General features: G+C 35.5%; 1 protein-coding gene across 1 annotated transcript in view; it reads left to right on the top strand.

The window, feature by feature from the left end:
- The window catches only part of LOC145293087 (uncharacterized), an 89,489-nt gene that overhangs the window by 48,226 nt on the left and 20,056 nt on the right, over nucleotides 1-21,207 (top strand). The window contains exon 4 of the mRNA XM_080139448.1: nucleotides 6,903-6,989. Coding sequence (XP_079995574.1) covers nucleotides 6,903-6,989 — 87 coding nt within the window. The remainder of the gene's footprint in view (nucleotides 1-6,902; nucleotides 6,990-21,207) is intronic.

Raw genomic sequence — 21,207 nt, 5'->3', positions numbered from 1 at the left:
GCTGTAAAACCTAACATCGTTACATAGGACAAGTGAGAGAAAGTAGCAGCCCTAGTTGTAGTCGGCATCTCCAACGGTGCCGGATTAAACAGAGCTGAGAGGAAAAAGACAACAGAATACCAAAGTCTTATGTATGACATGAAAAGAAACTGGAATTTTAGGAAGATCTTAATCATACCAGCAATTATAGGAGCAATTGAGCCCATAAAAAAGAATTAAAAAAGAGGCTACCTGGCGAATATACCCGATGAACCAAGTGCAACAAAATAAAAGAGGGAGAAATAAATGCGTTTAAAGGGATGGTTTGAATCTTAAAAAAAAAAGATATTTCGGTTTGAATGTTTGAAATAGCAGGTGAATGATGGCATCCGAATGGCAGGTGAATGACGACTAAAAACAAAATGATAAAAAATTGAAAAACGATTACATCATCATCGCTTGTTCTCTCTCTCCTTCTTTTTTTTCTTTCTTTCTTTTTTTTTGTTTGTTCTTTTATCCACTCACCTGTCTTTTGTTATTGTCTTTCATTTGATCTCATTGTTTTCCTTTTTCTTTTCTTTCTATTTTCTGTATTCTTTTTATTTGTGCTTCGCATTTATTCTTAGCTTTCCTTCCTTTTGTATTTTTTCCCTTTTTTTTATTGCTGTTTGTTTCCTTTTTTTATTTTCTGCCCCCTTTTCTTTGTTGTATCTTTCTCTCTTTACTATCTTCTTTTCTTATTTTCTTACAGGACCATATTCTAGTATATATATATCTAATATATAAAAGACTATATGTCTGTCTGTCTCCATATTTTCCATCCCTATCTCCTCCGAAACTAAAAGTCACAGAGCAACGCTAGGGGCCTCAAATAATTGGCTCTTTTACGGGCCATTCTTTTATGGGTCTTTATCTGGTTAAAATAATTTTTAAGGGGTCAAAAATGGGTCAAAATTGAAAAAATCGTTATACATTTTGTACATTAATCTTAGTTTATTTTTAATTTTTAATCAGTTCATATGCGTGTCACGTTGGTATAGTGGTAATGTCACCAACTTTGAATGCTGCAGTTTCGGTTTCAGCTGATGGCACCAAAATACTTGTATTTTTTTTGCTTTTGAAATCACGACTCTATCATAATATATACGAAATCTGGACAAATTAAAATAACATATTTAAGCGTATTTTACGTCCAGGCACCCCTATGCAATCAAGATGATGGAGTTTACCAAACTCCAACATCGTTTCATATGATTGTTTATATGTGCACACGCCATCACTGCAGATATTGAAAAGTAGGAAGGATGACCTAACCTTCCTCATTCATATAGCGCCTTGGTACTCCTCAATGATCGCCCATCTTGTAATACCCAGGTTCAGTGTTGTTTAACTTATATTTTTTCATTTATGTGGCCAGCTCTTGTTAGCATGAATGGACTGAAAAACCTGCTGGTGTTTATTATAAATTAGGTGAGGAGGGAGCGAGTAATATAAAAATAAATGATACGGTCACATTCGATTTCCATCATGTTTTGTTTTGTCAGCTTTGATATGGCTTTGTCTGTTTTACGACCTATCAACCCTTTTTTGGGTTCTTTAATGTAAAAATACAATTCGTCTATTATAAATGATTTAATGTATATCCTCATTTGTTTGCAGTTCCTCAGTCACGGCCCCACATATTCACGGGTTAGGCTCTTACATAATGGCAACGTCCTGTCTCATATGACGATGGCGTTCTGCATCTAGTCTGGTGCACTGCAACATTTGCTGTGGCTATAAAGTCAAAGCTGGAGTTGTCTCTCCAGACGCAGGCCTGGCAACGTGATAAGGAGACTTAGGTTTGCCAGTTTCTAGTATCCCCTTCTTTGCATTGCAGACAGTCTGATGGAATGGCAAACCAATACAGTCAGAGCCAGTGCAGCTGCAGGAGTTACCGAAAAAATGTTGCAACACTTCAGCATTTGCTTATTGGGACTCTTTTCCCTTTCCAAACATCCACAAGGCAGTGGAGCAATTTGCTCATAGCTGGTGAAAATTTGAAAATATTTCCAAATCTGATGAGAATAATGGAGATCTTCATCGAAGTTATGATAGTAAAAAGCAAAACCCTTAAATGATTTTTCTTAAAAAGACTTGGTCAAAAGAAATGTGAATTCCGTAATAGTGAAAATTTGAAAATATTTCCAATTTTGACGAAAAAAAAAATTGAGTTTCTCATCATAGTTATGGTTGTATCAAAATAAAAACAAAATCCTTAAGTGATATTTTTTAAGGTTAAGACTCTATCACATCGTATGCCTGTATACTTGCATGGAATCATAATGACATGAAAACAAATGCTCGGTAAAATGTGTTGCCAATTTAGTGGTTTTCCTGCTAGATACGGCGATTCTGTTTGCAATATCATTTTTTTTTATTAGTGTTGGGAACATTAATTGGAAATGGAATCAGGAATCGGAAAATGTGGAACTTTTGGAGTATCGGAATTGGAAAAATTTATGCCTATTTTCCAATACACCCAAAACCGATTCCTCTAATCATCTTTTTTATTTGATTCTAAAAAAATTATAATGAGTCCTCGTTGCCTCACTCTCTCATCTACAGAGCAATATAATTGTAGAGGAAGCAAGTGCCAGCCAGTAATGAAAAAAAAAAAAACCCAAAAACAAAAAAAAAAAAAAAAAACGCTTCAATTTCAATTTGGAACAATTCAATGGAGACCATGCCTGGAATTGACAGTGACAGTTGTAAAGCCAACCAAAGTCTACCAGTAAACGCCTCAATACAGCACTAGATATCCGTAAACCTCACTCAACACCACAGCCATCCAGTGGTACCTGACAGTTGAAGACAGACAATTTCAGTTAAGAGCATTCCAATTGAGGCTGATACTGATGATCATGGTCGCCAGTCAATTTTTGTTGCAAAGGCACCAAGTATCCACCAGTAAATGCTAGTAAATGTGGAAGATTTTATTTGGGTCACGGCCACTAGTGCTATTTTCCAAAGCTGGCAGTGGCCCCCAATAACAGCCGTAAATTTATTTGTTCTTTTTTTTTTGGGGGGGGGGGGTGTAGCTAACACTGGTACACGAGTCCTGCTAGTTACATGCGAATCAGATGATTCTCAATATCTTTCTAGTAAGAATTTTTTCTAGAAAGTCATGGAGTATTTCATGAAGATCAACAGACGTGTCGATGGGGCAGCTGAGGACTTGGGCGACAACAATTAAGGATGACCTGGCTGGACAATCGAGCCCACAAGTAGTTGGTCTCCAGTGTTGTAATCTACAGTGGTTAGCCATTTCCTGCGACTTGGGTTAGGATTGATGAAACTGGACTGTGATGGTTTGGGATGTAATCGTGCTCAAGAAGAAGGCAGCTCAATCAGACCAGAATGATAACCGCTAAACGTGCAAGTAAAGGAAGGTTGCCAACATCCTAAGTGAAGGAGTTTCTGTGGGATGAACTGGGTTTGAACTTGACATGCACAGGTTTACAGTTCTTTTTGTTAACCATTGATGACCCTCTTGGCCTTTGGGACAAGATCAAAGTGTAGTATCTATTCTTCAGATGCTGCACTTCAATTTCTTGTTCTCTGTCAGTGGAGGAGAAATCCTTCACGACTGAGACAATTTTTAGTTTTTGTTCCTTTTCTCCACATTAAAAAACGACTCTGGTGTCTAACTCTGTCCCGTGGGGACACATTGTAAATAGGAACCATTGATCCACCATCACCGTCTCTGAGGATTGATGTTTTTTGGGGGGAACTCAAGAATTTTAATGTTTATTCATATTTGCTTGACTTATTTAATCGATGGACTTTCCTATTTATCGACCGATGTCATACATGTTATTCATCCGATTGTGTCGACCTCATTCAAAACTGCTGAGACACAGAAACGGCTTTAGTAAACAAGTATGAGATGAGCAGTTTTTATTCATCTCTCTTTCTCCTCGCTCTCTATTTCTCTCTCTCTCTCTTTTTACCTCTCTATTTATATATATCTTTTTCTTTCTTTCTCTCTCTCTCTATCTCTCTCTCTCTACCTTTCTCTCTATCACTCTATCTCTTTCTCTTTTTTCTATCTTTTTCTCTCTCTGTCTCTGTCACTTTTAGTCTTTCTTTCTCTCTCTCTCTCTTTATCTCTCCTTCTTTCTCTCTCCCTCTTTCTCGCTATCTCTCTCTATCTCTCTCTTTCTTTCTTACTCTCTTTCTTTCTTACTTTCTCTCTCTTTCTCTTTTTCTTCATCTCTCTCTCTCTCTATCTCCTTTCTCTCCCTCTCTCTCTCTATCTCCTTTCCCCCTCTCTTTATCTCCTTTTCTCTTTCTCCCCCCTCTTTCTTTTCCTCTTTGTCAACAATAGAGGAAACGACCTTTGCCTACGTGCGTTGTATTTTTCTGTTCCCAAAAGAATGATAAACGACCTTGTGTCACATTTTGCTTTGGTGGGAAAGCAAATAAATACTAATACATGTTCGGGCCAAGATCCAAGTGTAGTATCTGTTCCGATGCTACACTTAAGATAATTTCTCCCGGTCAATGGAGGGGAAACCCTCGATACTGAGACAATTATTATTTTTGGTCCCAACCAGAGTGCTCGACTGAGCTCCAATCTATGGTCTCTCCCCATAAAAACATTCGCAACAAGTACTCGTCTAGCTACAACTATCAACAATTTCCTCCACTCTATATCTGTGCCTAAAACTAAACGAAAATTCCAAAGTTTATTTCCTAGAACTGTTCGTTTGTGGAACTCACTGCCGTGGGACTGCTTCCCAGCTGACTATAACATGGTCATTTTCAAGTCTAATGTAAATAAGTTCTTGTTTAGCTGTTCTCTTTTAAAATTAAACCTCACCCAAGATTCACCATTACTAATCATCACGGTATTGTCTCACCATCTACTAAACATTCATCAATTCTTATCCAATTAAGGCCCCCGGGCTATGATTAGTTAGTGACCCCCCCCCTCCTCTCAAGTAAAAAAAAGAAATAAAGAAAAATAAAAATACTATCGACATTTTGATGCCGCTAGCATTCATCGACATTATTTCTAAAATAAAACGGTTTGTTCAGAGACCGATATTTTTTTTTTTTTTTTTTTTTTTCATTTTGAAGGTTACGAGATTGGCGTCGGAGGAAATGAGATGAGATTTAGCGTGTGCAGTCGGCTCATCTTTCTACTTGCTCCGTCATCGCTTGAGAATCACAGAAATAACCCCTAACAAAAAAATAAATAAATAAACAAAAATCAACAACAAAAAAAAAAAACGACAAAAAAAACTAACAAAAAACAAACACGGAAAACAAAATGTCTGCTAAAAAAAAGTCTTGCACATATCAGAAGACAAGAAAGACTAAAAGAATAAAAAAAATGGATATTTTCTACATGAAATTTTTTTTTCATAAAGATAGGGATAGATATTTCGTTGCAGCAAATATTTATCCCTATCTCTACTATTTCATAAAAGGAACTTTGTATTTGTGTGTTTGTTCCCTATGAACTGAAAAACGGTTGGGTTGATTTATATGAAATTTCACACGAAGGTACCTCATGTGCATGGCAATGTTCTTAGATAGTTTTCGTATCGGATTATCTTGAATACGTATCGATAATCCATAATCCATAATCCAAATAATCCGATGGAGAAAGGAACAGGCGATTTTAACAAAGCTAACACCTTACACAGCCTAACATCACAAGTGCATTTGAGAAGTTTTATTACAACACAAATAGAAAGGTTCAATATATAAAATCAACAGTTGGTTGAGATGACAGGGGGTTGTTCGAAATGAATGTTTCTTTTTAAAGCACAATTGCACAATGATACTTGACTTTTTTCATTTTAAACTTATTCAAGCCATTATCACCGCACAAGCAGTAAGGCCAGGCATATAAAATCAACAGTATGTTCTTTTATATGACAAAAGCGCGTTTGAAATGAATGTTTCTGTTTAGAGCACAATCAAAGTATGATACTTGACTTTTATTTTTTAAACTTTAATTCAAGGCATTATATATAAAAAATAATTTTATAAAATCAACAGTAGGTTCTGCATACTGACGGTCATTTTCTTTGGATTCGGCAATGTGCACGTTTTTTTTATTCATATGATTAGAATAGAGCATTGTGTTACGAGCAAATATACCCATCTCAGATACAATTTCATCAGAGAGAATCAGGAAAAGTTAAGGTACAATGATGGACCCTGTAAGGCATGCCAGAATTAATGACATGTAGGTTAGATGTACAACCATCGAGGACATTCTGAAGTTTCTTTTGGCTAAGAGTGATCTTACTTTTGATTCACAGTTTCTTAATGTACAGTTTTTTTCATGTAAATCGCTCCAGATAAGGTGTAAAGCCACTTAAATGTAAAAAGCTAACGAGAACGAAAGATGACTATCGCAAAGAGAGCAGATGTCTAGTAATCTTAGTCTTGAAAAGGCCAAGGTTAAAGATAGGTGGAAAACAGTCAGCAGGAAGAGAGTTCCACAAGCCTGCAATTCTTGAAAAGAAGTTATTGGAATAGGAAGTGATATTACAGTGAGGTATCAGAACACTGAATTGATGGAGACCACTAGACCAACGAGTCAAACGAGCTGGAACAAAAGAAGCAGGGAATAGATCAGACAAATCTGAAGAACACATGCCCAGTGCATGAGCATAAATACAATCATACTTCATGTGTGGGTGAATAGTGGCTTTGAAGAGATATACCATACTGGCAGGTGTAAGAATCAATATAAAATGTGACAAGGGTTGACATGCCGTAAAACCTAACAATTTATGCTGAAACGTTTTTAAATAATAAAAAAATGTTCCTTTTGTTTTATATTTTTTCTCCTTTTGTATTTTTGCATTTTTCAAACAGTTAAACAATGTATAATGTTAATATGTTATCGTTCGTTTTAGGAAAGCCAGCGACCAGGGTCATCCCCACGCTAGCTTCAACTTGGCAATCGGACATTTGAAAGGAATCAAAACACCATTGAAATCTGGGTAACTTTTTCTTTCCACATCTTTTATTCTCTGCAAAATTCGGTTGTCCTCATCCTCGCTTCAGGCTCTGTAGTGTTTAAAGCAGGTTATCAATACGTGAAACGCATATAGTTATCTACATATCATTTTCAATGACGTTTTTATGTCATTTTTGGTATTACGTCATTCTTCTTATGTGTTATAACCTTTTCTGAATTTTTGAGATAAGGATCGATTAGTCATATTATTTGGATTCTTGGACTACTGTTTTCATCTTGAGTGTTATTTCTCACAACGTTTCGGCTGATGTAACCTCCGACCTTCATCAGGTGTATCGTGTTGAACCTAGGAATCTTTCTGCTGAACTCGTGGAATCTGCACAGAATTTCAAACAGTACCCTTTATTAAAGCCACATAGGTAGCATACTCTCGTTCCACCAGCCATGACTGCGTAGAAGTCTGAAAACTGCCGGGTCCTTCAGCCTCATTTTCTTTCTCACTTTGAGCCGGAAGGGACTTTCCTCTCCTCTCACCATTTTCTCTGCTTGAGCAGAAGCAGTTGCCTATCCGTCCGAGTTTGGTCATTTATTCCTTTCAAATCTCAGGAATTCTAGCAGTTAGCCTCGCCCTCTTTCCCATAAAACCAACCACGCCTACCACTTCTTCTTCCTCTTCTTCCTCTCCCAGCCCCTGTGTAATGACAGCAAACAGAACAGACTTTCTGTCTTTTAGAGGTGAGTGCATTAGAAGAATTACTACTAGAAAGTCCTAAGTAATTCACAATTGTATTTTGAGTATTGCCTGCACTGAGGATTTAATCTTCAACCTTCAAGAGTGTTTAACTTTACAACTGAATTTGATCGAGTACTTTATCCACTATGCAATGGGCCCTTGTGAAACTAACACTTAAGATGAGAACAGTAGTCTGAAGAATCCAAATAATACGCTTATTCATACATTCCTGTCATATTCATAGCTGGAATTGTAAACTAATTCTTTCTTTAAATTGAAAAGGGATAGAAAAGGAGAAAGAAGAATTTAATTTTAGGGAGGGAAATGGAAAGGACTGAAGAAAGGTCAAGAAAAATTTTAATAAAAAAGAAAGGGGGAAATTGAAAAAGAATGAAGAAAGAGTAAGAATTTAATGAAAAAAAGAGAGAGGGAAATCACATACTTAAATTACTTGTCCAACATCCACTTCGCCTTATGCTCCAAAACACTAACACCATCGTAAATAACCGACCACAAAAGAAAGTGGATTAGGTTTTATACCTGTGGAGCATCTTAATATATATTCTCATACGTAAGAAAGAGCAGCTTATTCTGGCTTTAATCGATTAAACTGCACTGAGAATGCCCACTAAAATCATAGCATCCTTCGAAGTAGTTACCGTATATTTCAGTGTATAAGATGACCCTTAAAAGTAAAAAAAAAATCATCTTTAAAAAAAACCAACATTTCATAAGATACCGGGTGTTGCAATCTCTAGCCTAGGCTAAACAAACATGGTTTTATGATTAGGCAGTCGTCTTATACAACCAATATATAATACATTTATTATTAAAGTTTGCTCCAATTTTGTACCTCGTCTTATCTAATGGTCGTCTTATACGTCGAAATATATGGTATATCCATACTTCTATGCACGAGTGAAATGTGAACTTATATATATATATAAAATCCCTAGAATGCTTCCAATAACAAAATCTAAATATGCTGCAAATTTCTTGGGAGTGCCACACATCTAACACAAAAGTGTTGTATCGAGCTTCAGTGATCAGTAGTTAGGCCACTACCATCCCCACTGCCTCTGCTGGATAGGCCATGCCCACAGAATAGATCCATGCAGGCTTCCCAAGAAAATACTTTTGCCAACGAAACTAATCCACAAGGAAACCTAAAAATGCTTTATAAAGACATTAAAGATTCACCTTGCCCTTAACCAAAATGGCATTCCTATTATAGTGCTCAAAAAGCTTCAACCAGAACGAGCTCCCATACTTACAAAGCTGTTTAAACATTGTCTTAAGGAGAATTGCTTCCCAACATCCTGGAAAATATCATCTGTATGCCCTGTATGTAAGCATTCAGGTGATCGGTCATGCCCCTCTCGGTACAGACTAAGTCTCCTGTGCGTCATGAGTAAGTTGAATAGAGAAGTGACAACCATCTCAGCAAAAATAACGTTCTTAGTGACATGCAATATGGTTTCCGTTCTGCTAGATCTACAACAGATGTGCTTATGGTTGTATCTCATAGAATTAGCGAATCTCTCGATGGAGGCTTCCTTTCTAGGGCAATTGCTCTTAACATATCAAAGGCCTTCGATAGGATATGGCATAAATGTATACTTCACAAGATCTCCAGCTACGGTATAGCTGGAAATGTCTTCTCAATTATGAAATCATTTCTCTCTTATAGGTTCATAAGAGTAGTGGTTGATGGGCAGAAATCAGAAGCTTACAGTGTTAATGTTGGAGTTCCTCAGGGGTCCATCCTGGGCCCAACTCTCTTTCAAATCACATCCTAAGATCATTCATAGACATTTATGCTGACGACACTACCATCTATGGCAGCACATCAAGGGATGTAAACGACGAAGTTCTCTCTGATTCTCTCTCCTCTGATCTTGATCATGTGGTAAAATGGGGAAAGAGGTGGCTGGTTAATTTTAATGCATCTAAAACCAAGCTTCTATCTTTTCATCATCAATGCTCTGATCCTGTCTGGCATCAATTGAAATGAATAACTCTCGTCTTGGGGAAGCTCCATGTTTTGATAAGCTTCTGGGTCCGACCTTTACTCCTGATCTGAAATGGAACACTTACATCAAACCCATTGCCAAGGTCGCTGGAAAAATGATGAGGTCCTTCTACCGCCCTAGCAGATATCTCACTGCTGATGCAATTCTCTACCTATATAAGAGCCTGGTACGTCCAAGGATGGAGTACTGTTGCCACATCTGGGCAGGAGCAGCTAGAAAGACCTTATCCTGCCTTGACAGATTTCAAAATAGATTTGTAGCCTAGTAGGGGATGCTCTTTTCTGTTCCCTGCAACCTCTTTCTCACAGAAAAGGCGTTGCGAGCCTGTCTCTGCTTTATCATTATTTTCATGGCAAGTGTTCGTCTGAGCTCCAATCTATGGCCCCCCTTTGCCAAACTTACACGAGAAACACTCGTCTAGCTGAAAACACTATCAATAATTTCCGCCATTCTTTATCTGTGCGTAAACCTAAGTGGAGATTTTATGAACAAAGCTTCTTTCTTAGAACTGCACACACCTGTGGAACTCTCTTCCGTTTTCCTGCTTTCCAGCTGACTACAATATGGTCGTCATCAAGTCCAATGTAAACAAGTTCTTAATGAGCCATTCCTTTAAGTAATCCGATTTACCAAATTTCCACTACTAACGATTACTATGACAATGACTACTGTACACTCTTTAACTCTTATCCTCGAGTTGCTTCTAAGCCTTGATAAGTGGTGCCTCCTATGTAAAAAAAAAGAAAAGAAATTTAAAACATAAAAATATGCATAATGTTTTATATTTCTACCAAAAGCAGGAAATACGTTAAGTAATAAATATTTTATGAACTTGGAACAATGAACCCCACACTTCAAACACGTCACTGACACATTTGCCGAATGCCTGGACCGATTTTTAACTAGCCACGTCTGAGTAAGAAGACGGAGGGGTGGGGAAGGAGTAAAAGAAATGCATCACACCCTAATGCCTACACAGATTCGTGTGAGGATAAATTTTCTTTTTCCTTTGCTGCTTTTTCTTTTTTTCTTGTTTTTTTCTTCTTGATTTTTCTTTTCACTTTTTGTGAATATCGCCGTATCATGGGATTTTAAAAATGGATTCTCTGAAATTTTCGTTTTAGTGATTTCAATTTCATTACAAATATGAACTATTAAAATGAAAGATTATCATCGCTTGAGGAGGTCTTTAGTTATTTATAATACATTATCATGACTATTGTAGCGATATAAAAATGTTTATATGAATAAATAAACAAAAAGTATATCCTGCTCTATTTATTATTGAACACACTTATATAAATAAATAAATTGTTTTTCATCTTTGAATATATTGAACCTGAAATTATATATATATATATATATATATATATATATAGGGGATTTAAAAGAATAATGGATCTATTCTTTAAGTATTTTGTTTCATATTCTCGTATTTTTATTTTATTTTATTTCATTTTATTGTACTTGGCTTTTTGTATTTTTTATTTTTTTATCTCCATAAATAATAAAAGGACTGCAGAAATTCCCCTCTGGACCAAAGTAACGGATGCCACATACAAATTCATTACGTCTTGGCTAAGATTTTTCTCTCTAAATATTTAGTACTACGACTGCTATCAGTTTACATCGAAACCAATTCTACACTTTCCACAGATTCTGTTATTACACCGACCATAACTGCCTCAAGAAAACATAGACCTAACATAATTTTTTCCAATGTCCTATTCATAAATAATAAAGGCTCCCTCACCAAAGTTCATCCATTCTGATTGGCTAAGTTTTGAAAATTCTCATATTCCATAATGCAATTCTTCCTTTTATAAACGAACGGTTACTAAAATTAAAACATGGCGTCATTAACAGACATATTATTTCGACCCCCGTCAAATTTATTTAATGCTTAGGTCATTAAAATTGTGTGTGTACGAGTAGGATACCAATAACGCTATTGGACTTCTGTTCGGCTATTATTCTACAGAATCAGCACTCTGTAAAAAAATTATTCTTCCTCTATCTCTCTCTTTATCTCTTACTGCACGTATTTCCCTTGCGTATGTTTGTGTCCGTGTGAACATGCATCTCAACTAAAAACAAAAATGCCTTCCGTTGATACAAAAATGTCAAAAAAACAAAAATGTTATTTACCTAGTTGTCATCTCACATTTAGTTACGTTTTCAAAGATTCAACGAAATAATGAGTTTGACTATGTTTTGGTCGCGTGACAAAGGTTATTCTTCCTCCCTCCCTGCTCTCTCTCTCTCTCTCTCTCTCTTAATATATATATATATATATATATATATATATATATATATATATATATATATATATATATATATATATATATATATATATATATATCACTGTATGTATTTCCCGTGCGTGTGTTTGTATGTTCGGTTGAACATGCATCCCAAATAAAAACCAAAAAACGCCTTTTGTTGATAAAAAAAATTGCAAAGAAATTACCAAAAATGTTATCAACATAATTGTCATTCCGCATTTAGTAACGATTCAACGAAAAAACGATTTCGACTATGTTTGTTTGGGTCACGTGACAAGTTCCGTCAACACAAAGAAAACAGCTAACATTTCTAATTTATTTGACAACTATTTTCTTTATCATTTAATTTGTACCTTATCATTTTTCCGTGAGTTTCGCTATTTACATTATTGCGACATGGCAATTCATTAGATGCCATTGGTTTAACTTGAACACCATTATTTCGATTTCTGAATTTCGCTACGGTAAAAATGACGAACCAAAATGTTTATGAACATTCTCATTAATTATATTTGAATGCAATATTTTTCCTAAAGAAATATGTGAATAAATAAGGATATTTAAAAAAAAAAAAAAAACAGTTTGCCAAACTACTTCCTGTTTATAAAACTTATTCTACACTATTTTTTTAACATTCTTTTCTCATTTGTTCCGACTGAATTATCATTGTTTTCTTTTTAATTTTTCCATCGTTTTATTTATGATAAAACACTATACTTTCATGCAAAAAGAAATTGGGCTAAATTTTTTAATTTACGACATTCCCCAGTACGTACTCACATGTTCACAGTAAAATTAAATCATGTTTTCTCCTCTGTCACGGGTAGTGAACGTGTATTGAATCACTTCAATGGAGACAACATTTTTATTTAAGATATTGCATTTCACAATTCGCTGCAATAACCATAAACAAGTCCCAAAATATTGAGACTATAAACATAATAAACATACATTTTGTATTTTTTGTTTGTTTTCCATTTAAACAAACTGAGCCACAGCAACGCGTGGCCGAGTACAGCAGTTATTTAATATTTTTGCACTTGTTATACTTTATGTTTATATCTATTTTATTTTATATTACTTTATTTTTTCATCCCTTATTCCTTCATATTTTTTATCGCCTTATTCTATCATTTGTTTATCTTTTTACATTTTATTCTTTTATATTTTTTTATATTTTATCTTTTTACATTTTATTCTTTTAGTATATTACTTATTTCTATTATTTTATTATTAAACTTAGTATTTATATACTTCATTATATGAATACTTCATTTAAATACTAAGTTTAATTTCAATACCCTTTCTAATATATACGGACCTAACATAAGTCCCCTATTTCAAAACTCTTTCCATAGTTGTAACCCATAACTTAGTATTTATATACTTCATTTCCATAGTTGTAACCCATAACTACATATGATTAAATAAACACCCACTTTCAATCACTTCTCCTATATTCTTTCCAATAGATGCGCATAGGCACACATACATTGAACCCACCATGGCATATTTTATAAAAAACAAAAAAAACAAAAATAATGCTATATTCCTTCTTTAGTGCACAGATCACCGTAGTTCTCCCATGTCCCTCCCTCAACAGATTTAATACATTATCATTCTCCTCTCACTGCACAATTATTTCGTTCCTAATGTAGCTATTGCTAGACGTCACATCCCTAATATGTTATCTAGCATCTTCTTTCCTCTTCTGATGAGAAGCATTAGCTTTCAAAATACCATGGTATAAAGAGTTTTACTTATACTACACCCTTAATTGATGTACCATCCTTATTGAATAAACGAATAAATCTCTCTCTCTCTCTCTCTCTCTCTCTCTCTATATATATATATATATATATATATATATATATATATATATATATATATATATATATATATATATTGCCGGGTTCGAATCTAGCGACCAGTGTTAATCGTGACACACTGCACTGATGATTCCCGAAAGGATGAAGCACTAGTGTTTGTAGGTATTTAGTAGTTATTTTAGTATATATATATATATATATATATATATATATATATATATATATATATATTATTCAGAATAATGAAATACAATAAATCTACTGGTGTGCAAATCCAGTGATTATCGATCTTACAAAATATTATTGGATGTAATATTTTATATAAGACTATCCCAGCTTAATAACATTGCTCAATATACTAGATAGAGCAAATAAATCATAATTTAGGAATTTAAAATTTCTGTTTTCTTTTTCTTTTCTTTTTTTATTTTTACAAGATGGTCACCACTTATCAAGGCCCGGAAGCCACTTGGGGATAAGGGTTAGTGCGTGTAAAGTACGTTAGTGTTGAGATTTGATAAAGTGTCTTCCTTAAAGGGGCAGTTCCTCAGGAATTTGTTTATGTAAGACTTGAAGACATCCAGGTTGTAGTCAGGTGGGAAACAGGCAAACGGAACAGAGTTCCACAGTTCCACAGGTGTGCACTTCTAAGAAAGAAGCTTTGTTCATGGAATCTACATTTTGGTTTGGGCACAGATAAAGAGTGGGGAAAATTATTGACAGTGGTTTCAGCTAGACGGGTGTTTTTCGTGAAAGATTGGCGAGAGGGACCAGAGATTGGTATGTCTAACTATATAGTGATTTTTCACCCAGGGGCTCAAAGGGGTCAAAAATGTCCCAAAATGGCCAAAAATGACTTTTTGTCACATAGCGTTTTGATCCATCTATTAGATTTTCCTGAAACTTTGCCAAAATGTGAGGGCTATTGTTCTTAATATAAATTCAGTAAGGTTGACCCTAGCAAAATACGGGTTCGCATCCCTCTGTGACAGTTAGGGCTAAAAAAACATGCCTTCTTGGAGCTCTTTTTTCATATTACTCAAAAACTTGATATGTATGTGTATATAATGGTTTTCCATGGCGCTGAATTCAAATATACATGTCTTAACGTGTGAAACTGCTCTGTTTGTCCATTTTCACTGGGATTCAGCGTTCCCAGGAGCTCAAAAGGGGTCACAAATGCCCCCAAATTTAAAAAAAAATGACACATTTTACCCCATAACTTTTGCCCCATCCATTATATTTTTCTGAAACTTGGCAAAAATGTGAATGCAACGTTGGCCTTCATACTTCTCACATTCATCATTTCTTCACTATTTTTTGTGGCATCATCTCACATGCAGAGGGGGACCACACATGCACGGCTTGTTCTATTTGCTCTATCAAGTACATTGAGCTATTCTCTTTTTGGCTGGGATTGTCTTATATAATATTACCTCCTAAAAATATTTTGTAAAACTCGATACCACAGGATTTATTAATCTGTGTTCTTATTCGCCTCAGGATTCTGATATATATATACTAGCATTACATCCTGGCGTTGTCCGGGTGTTTGGAGGTGTATGTTGATCAAAAAAAAGTGGTCAATTTTTTTTAACTTTGACTCCTATTATGACCCCTTAACATTTACTGTTTGGGGCTCAAATCAAGTTATTAAGTTAGATCCATGTCCAAGGAATATATATCTAAAATTTCAAGTGCGTAGACCCAAAATTGGCGGAGGAGTTTGGTGGAGCTCTCAAAGGTACAAACCGTTGAACTTTGACCCCTTAACAGCCAAATTTCTGACCGAAAACCGGCCACAAAGATTTACTCAAATCTCAGAACCCTGTATATCAAATTTCGAGTCTGTAGACTTAAAATTGACAGAGTTATTGCGTAGGGAAATGTACACACACACAGACATGTTCACTTTTATATATATATAAATATATGCATAATCTTGAGTGTTTTCATCCTAATTGCTATGCAGTTATGTACAATGTAGAAAATATACATACATAGGTATTTATTCGCTTCTAACAAAAGCAAAATGTGACACAAGGTCGTTTTAATGTGGGGAATACCAGCTCCCCAAACAGGGGCACTCTGGAAGTATACAAAAATAAAATTGTCTTAGTATAGAAAGGTTTCTTCTAAGGACAATAATTAAATGTAGTATCAGAACAGATAATACACTCTGATCCTGGCCTAACCAATCATTCAATAAAAATCCATAAAAAAATGAATAATTGATAGAGAATCCGTTTTTCAAAGGAATATGCAAATTGGTTAACATTTATGTAGTCGTTCCCGTATCTATGACTGAGTATATTAAGAAGTGCGTTTAAATAATTGTTAAATTGAAAAGGTGTAACATTGTTCAAATAAATTTCCTTAACGTTGTCCAAATAAACTTTGGTAACACAATCGTCTATTTTTCACTAACGCACCGAACACGTATGTAGACCCAGTCGCAAAGAAAATGTTAAGTTCGCAACACAACTTTTCTCAGTGAAGGAAACAACCTTGCCTTCTCTTCCAATATAAATACCTATATGCGTGTGAGTCCGGGAAAGAATACTTACACCATGTTCCCAAATGCTTACAGAATTATGTCACAAAAGTAAGCTTTTAATATCAATGCCAGTGCAACAAAAACTCAACTTATATATATATATATATAATGATGAAAATGATGGAAATAGTATTCCGACAAAATAGAGAAAATAAAAAGGAACAAACCGTTTATGTGTTCATCAACGTTTCGTCTTTATTTCGAGATTCATCCAGAGGAAGTCTCGAAATAAAGACGAAACGTTGATGAACACATAATACGGTTTGTTCCTTTTTATTTTCTCTCTATATATATATATATGCATGTGATAAAACTTTTTTATTGTAAATATTACACAATTATGCACAATATAGAAAATATGCATAAATAGAACTGAGCGTAGTAGTTAAATGAAACCAATCATCTTCTAAAAACCAAAAATAAAAAATAATTAATGAAAGTTTCTTTATGCAAAGGAATATGCAAATAAACCATTATAAAGTCGCTTGCATATCCATGGCTGAGTATATTAAAAGTTCATTTTAGTAATTTTTAAATAGTAAAAGTAGGTATACACATTATTCCTTAATTGGAATTCATTTTTTGAGATGATCATTATATGTTACTTTTTTAAATTTTTTTTTAATTTTTATTTCGGACTATTAGTCTCATCTTTATTAGTTGTTGTTTTTGGATCTTTTTATTGGTTCACAACATTTCGGCCAACTTCCTCTGGCCTTCGTCAGGTGGTAACCGCAACGGATAGGAACTTCGAATCTCCTAACTTCATTCTCAGCCATCACTGCCATATATACCATACCATATATACCAATCGGTACGGACCCGACTATGGAAGATCAGATAATAAATAAACGTGGATTTATAAGATCAAAGAATCCAACCTTGATCGCCCTTCGGGGCCCGTGGCGCAGTTGATAGAGACGTTGAATCTCTATGGTTCCAGATGAACATTGTCTGAAGATAGCGGTTTCAATCCCACCCAAAGCGTGCCAGAGGTTAATTGGTCAAAAATGTGGTGAGACGACAACAACTACGGATGGCAGTGATGGCTGAGAATGCAGTTAGGAGATTTGAAGTTCCTACCCGTCGCGGTTACCACCTGACGAAGGCCAGAGGAAGTTGGCCGAAACGTTGTGAACCAATAAAAAGATCCAAAAACAACAACTAATAAAGATGAGACTAATGGTCCGAAATAAAAAAAAAAAAAATAAAAAAAAAAAAAAATTAAAAGTAGGCTTTTAATATCAATGTAAGTGCGACAAAAATCCCAACTTTGCATGTGTATATATAAATGTCCAGCACTTTGAAAATATTGTTTTATTTTAATAGATTAGAACGTACGGGTATTTTGATTTATGCAGATTTTGTATTTATTATTTATTACCAAGTATCTATCAATTATTATATTGTACCTAATATATAGTAGCGATTTCGAAAAGTAAAAAAAAAAAAATACTTAGATGTCACCGGCTAGAATTGAAACCAAAACATACACCTCTCCAGCCTCATTCCTTAATTTCTGAACCACGTCCATACGTATATAAGTTGTTAACAAATAACATGATCTAACCTATGAATGTAGATTTGTGCATGAACACTGCTTTAGTTGACAACTCCTGCCAAGGTGAATTGTTTTGTTTTTAATTTTAACCCAGTTGCACAAATATTTGCTGGCTAAAAACTAAATCTAAAGTGTATTACGGGTCCAAATATTTGGTAATAGTTTGTCAGAGACTTTTTACACACACACACACACACACACACCAACAAGGTAACTTACATATCTATATATATTTCTACATGCTAGAACGTTTTCTTCGTAGCAATTATGCAGAATGTAGAAACTATGAATCAATAAAATTCAGCGTATAGTGAAATGAAACCAATCATCTAGCACAAAACCATAAAAAATGAATAAATAATTAATTAACACTCGTTTTTCAGAAGAATATACAAACTACGAGGTGCCTTCAATAAGTTTCCAAACCTTTTCGTATGGCCACTTTTATGCAGATGAAACATTAGACTCTTTCAATATAATCCCCTTCGGCTGCAACGCACTTGTTGTACCATTTGGAAGTTCTCTTGTGTGAGCATGTCAGTGACCTTCGTCATAGCCTCTTTCATCTCCTCGATTATTTCATAACATCAGCCTCTAATGTTTTCTTGGAGCTTAAAGAATAACCAAAAATTACAGGGAGTAAAGGCCTGGACTATAAGGAGGGTAGGGAACTGTCTTAATGCTCATCTTGGTTAAATAGTCTGTGACAATTAGAGGCAGGAGCTAATTCTTAGGATTCGAGATTTGTCCAATCACAAATCAGCTCTCAGTTATATGACCAACTACATTAAATGCGAAATTTGAAACCCTCTTCCTTTTTCTCACTATCTGCCAAGCAGCACACATCGCCGGGGGACTTTGGCCCCCCAGGCCGAACGTGAGTACAACAAGCTAACAATGGCTGTCTTCTAAGTACCATTTGTTTCGATGTGCGGTACCCAAGCGAACATTCTTTAACATGCTAAAGAACATACACCGCCACACACCCACGACAACACATTAATACACTAAAGACTTTGCCCTTTCTTTCTCCAATTAAGGGTTGCTTTGTCCGGCGACTACTAGCTATAAACACGTGTGGACTGAGCTGTTCTCTCCTCAACAAGCTGGCAATATATTAATTCTATTTTTACACAAGAACACTTCCACCTACTAACTCGTTCCTCTTCTACTAACGACACTAACGAAAATGACAGATAAAGTTGTTTATTAATCTAGAATGAAATTCCATTTCCTTGTCCCTTATCTCTAATTCCTTTAAAACCTCAACATAGTATTCTTTGTTGATTGTCTCTTCAGTGGGAACCTAGTGTATGTACATCATGCCCGTGTTGTCAAAAAATAAAAGGATCATCATAAGTTTCTTGGTGAATTTGCTCTGTCTGACCTTCTTCAGTCTGAGTGAGCTAACATGCTTCCACTGGGAACTCTGCTTCTTGGTCTCTTGGTCATAGCAGTAGATCCAGCTTTCATTGCAGGTCACCGGAGTATCAAGAACTGCGGGATCTGAATTGATTAGCTCGACCATCTCCCTGCTCTCATAACAGCGTCTTTCTGATCTTTTATGAGCATCCCTGGGAAAACTGCACAAATCTTCCGCATCTTCAGTTCCTCGTGAATAATTGTGTGCACAATTCCCACACTGACATCAAACTGTGTACTTATTGTCTTTATAGACACACGACGATCCTTGTCCATGAAATTCTTTATTTGGCCAATCAACTCTAGTGATCTAACTTCCTTACTTCTCCTACACCTCTCATTATCCCTCACAGACTCTTTGCCTTTCTTGAATCTCTTATGCAACTCAAAAACTGATGCTCGATTCAGGCAAGATGGTCCAAAAGCAGTCTGAAGCATTCCATACGTTTCTGTGGCATTTTTTCTAAGTTTAAAACAGAATTTTATTGCATATCGTTCTTCTAATATGTCCTCACGTCCAGATTGTATTTTTTAAATTCACCAGCTGTGGCAATCAACCTTTTGTAGGGTGTGTTCCTATTCCTGCTTTAGCTGTTCATTTCAACCTGAAATCATAAAAATTAGCCAGTCATCTTATATGATGTATAGCAATAACATACTGAATTTTCAAGGGTCTACAACAAGTTTAAATGCCTGTACAAACAAAGTCTTGAAATTATTTAGGCACCACGTGAATACTATCACTCATTAGGTACATGATATTTTAAATGTGTAGGCATGCAATTGACGTATATTTTTATTACTGATTGTTCTCTCTGTGTATTTAGAAAAATCCATATGATTTGGATCTGTGCGTTTTTGTAATTTCCTTCACGTTTTAAATGTCTGAGTTTACAAGTATAAAAAAATAAAACAAAACAAAATACAAAAGAAACCACAGACTCTGACACTTGCTGTAAATATTAATTGCATCGTGTGTGTGTGTGTGTGTGTGTGTGTGTGTGTGTGTGTAACGCCATTGCCCCTCTACTATGCTAAGATTCACATCTATATCTACTGTTGAGGCTGTGTTTATCAGTTGCGATCAACTCATCTCGTTCTGCTTTGAGTCCGGTCTCTCTGATCTCTATTGAGAGGGAGGGGATCAAAACTACGAAACGTCCCAAAACGAACTGTCTTCAACTCATTGCAAAAAAAAAAAAAAACCAAGCTAATCTGCCAAAAATTTCCAACTGTCGTGAATTGTCGTAAAACTCAGTTCATCCTGGCTGTCAAGTGGGGCGCGTATGCATTCACAAGTATAAAAAAATAAAATAAAACTAGAGAAACACAATCTCCAACTCGTTGTGCAAATATCAGTTGCACTCTGAGAATGTGTGTGACAAATAGACCCTCTACATGCTAAGGTTTGACATCTTAGTTTTCTGTCAGAGCTATATTTGTCAATCGGTTGATTAATCCATTTCCCAATCTGTTCTGAGTCACAGTTTGCATTCCACTGTAACACTTTAACTTCTCTTGGGGGACCTGCGGGCCGCCAAAATCCTAAACTGGACACTGTCCTCAACTCGTAACTGTCATCAACCGTTGCACCCAAGACTGTCTCCAACTGTTCTCAATGGTGGTGAAGTGTCGCAAAACTTGCTGACACTCCTAAAAGTGACCGTAAACAAATTCTTACCATATTGAGCTTCTTTGTCTCTATGATCGCCGCACCTTGACCGACAATCCAACCTCAACTTCCTTTTGTGCTCCTTGGTGAACAACTTCCTTTCTGTTGTCTTTCCACGAACTCTATTCCTTTGTTTTATTGATAAACC

This window comes from Euprymna scolopes, chromosome 14 (assembly GCF_053919585.1).
Source record: "Euprymna scolopes isolate OS-2025 chromosome 14, ASM5391958v1, whole genome shotgun sequence".
NCBI lineage: Eukaryota > Metazoa > Mollusca > Cephalopoda > Sepiida > Sepiolidae > Euprymna > Euprymna scolopes.
Note: the sequence above shows the minus strand (reverse complement) of the source record. Positions and strands in the feature narration are given on the sequence as shown.